At 46.5% G+C, this 1116-nt stretch overlaps 1 protein-coding gene across 1 annotated transcript in view; it reads right to left on the bottom strand.

The window, feature by feature from the left end:
• T265_02841 (hypothetical protein) overlaps positions 1-208 on the bottom strand; it is a gene marked incomplete at both ends in the record, with an annotated part of 5761 nt that extends 5553 nt beyond the window's left edge. The window contains one exon of the mRNA XM_009167185.1: positions 94-208. Coding sequence (XP_009165449.1) covers positions 94-208 — 115 coding nt within the window. The remainder of the gene's footprint in view (positions 1-93) is intronic.
• Between the last annotated feature and the right edge of the window lie 908 nt (positions 209-1116).

The following is a 1116-nucleotide window of genomic DNA, read 5'->3' on the forward strand; positions in this document are numbered from 1 at the left end:
AGTGGGGGGCATATACACACACGATATATATATATATATATATATATATATATATATATATCAACTCCCCGCTTGTGAGACTCCTTCACAGACGTTGCCAGACGAACCGCACGGAGGCGATTGTCAACAGGTATCCAGTCAAGCAAGGATACTTCCATCCCTTAGGACGATACCAACCCTGCATATCCCGGCCCAGCAGCCTCTGCATCACCAGAGGTGCGTAGGCGGGGGTGAATGTTGAGTGGCGGGGCGGTTAGCTCAATCACTGTGCTTGCATCTTGAATTCTTGTTTCTGAGACAGCACACAATTCCAAGCAATTCCAGTGTGAGAGCAAAATCAGCGTCTTGTTCCACTTGCTTTAGAGTGCGGGTATTGAAAGCGGGCAGATAGACTGGGTGTCGACGCTTGAAGATTGATTTGGAGATACCTGAGGATGTCGGCGCCATGTGACGAGCAGATGTTGCACTCAAAACCGATGCAAGACGAACCGAGTAATCAGTCCCTAGTACTGGGCCTACAAGGAGAGAGTTATTAGTGGAGTGGGGAGGGTGGGGGAAGAAGTTCGTGAAAGATAAAGAAGGGAGGCATCAGCAGTAGCCTGTTTTCGCTCATCCGTTCTGTTCTATGCAGCCAGTAAGGCGACTCGACTGATGGCATAATTCGACGGCCGATGTAGCATGGGAGTATTGTTATAGGTGACATGGTTGTACGTGAACTGGGATACCACCAGGGCACTCAAACTTATACAGGAGGACAATTAGGGTCCTCAACCAAGGCCTTTGGCTCAAAAGCCTAGCTGCAAGGCAGCGCTGTTTGGCGGGAAGCGCAAATGCATTACCATTTCTACGGAACAAGTCGCCAAATGTTCCAACCCCCAACCTGGAGTGCCAGGATACTTTTTGTCAGACCTCTAACGATTGACCAACCTGTTATGAGAGACTGAGTTTCGCCGGGACACCATCAATTCATCATCATCATCGTCATCATCAAAGACAGCAACATCAGTGTTGGCACTGACGCTTCACTGACGTACAACCATAAAGTTCGTCTAGTTTATATATATATATATATATATATATATATATATATATATATATATTTGTATTCAAAACCCC

The sequence above is a fragment of the Opisthorchis viverrini genome (assembly GCF_000715545.1).
Source record: "Opisthorchis viverrini unplaced genomic scaffold opera_v5_37, whole genome shotgun sequence".
NCBI lineage: Eukaryota > Metazoa > Platyhelminthes > Trematoda > Opisthorchiida > Opisthorchiidae > Opisthorchis > Opisthorchis viverrini.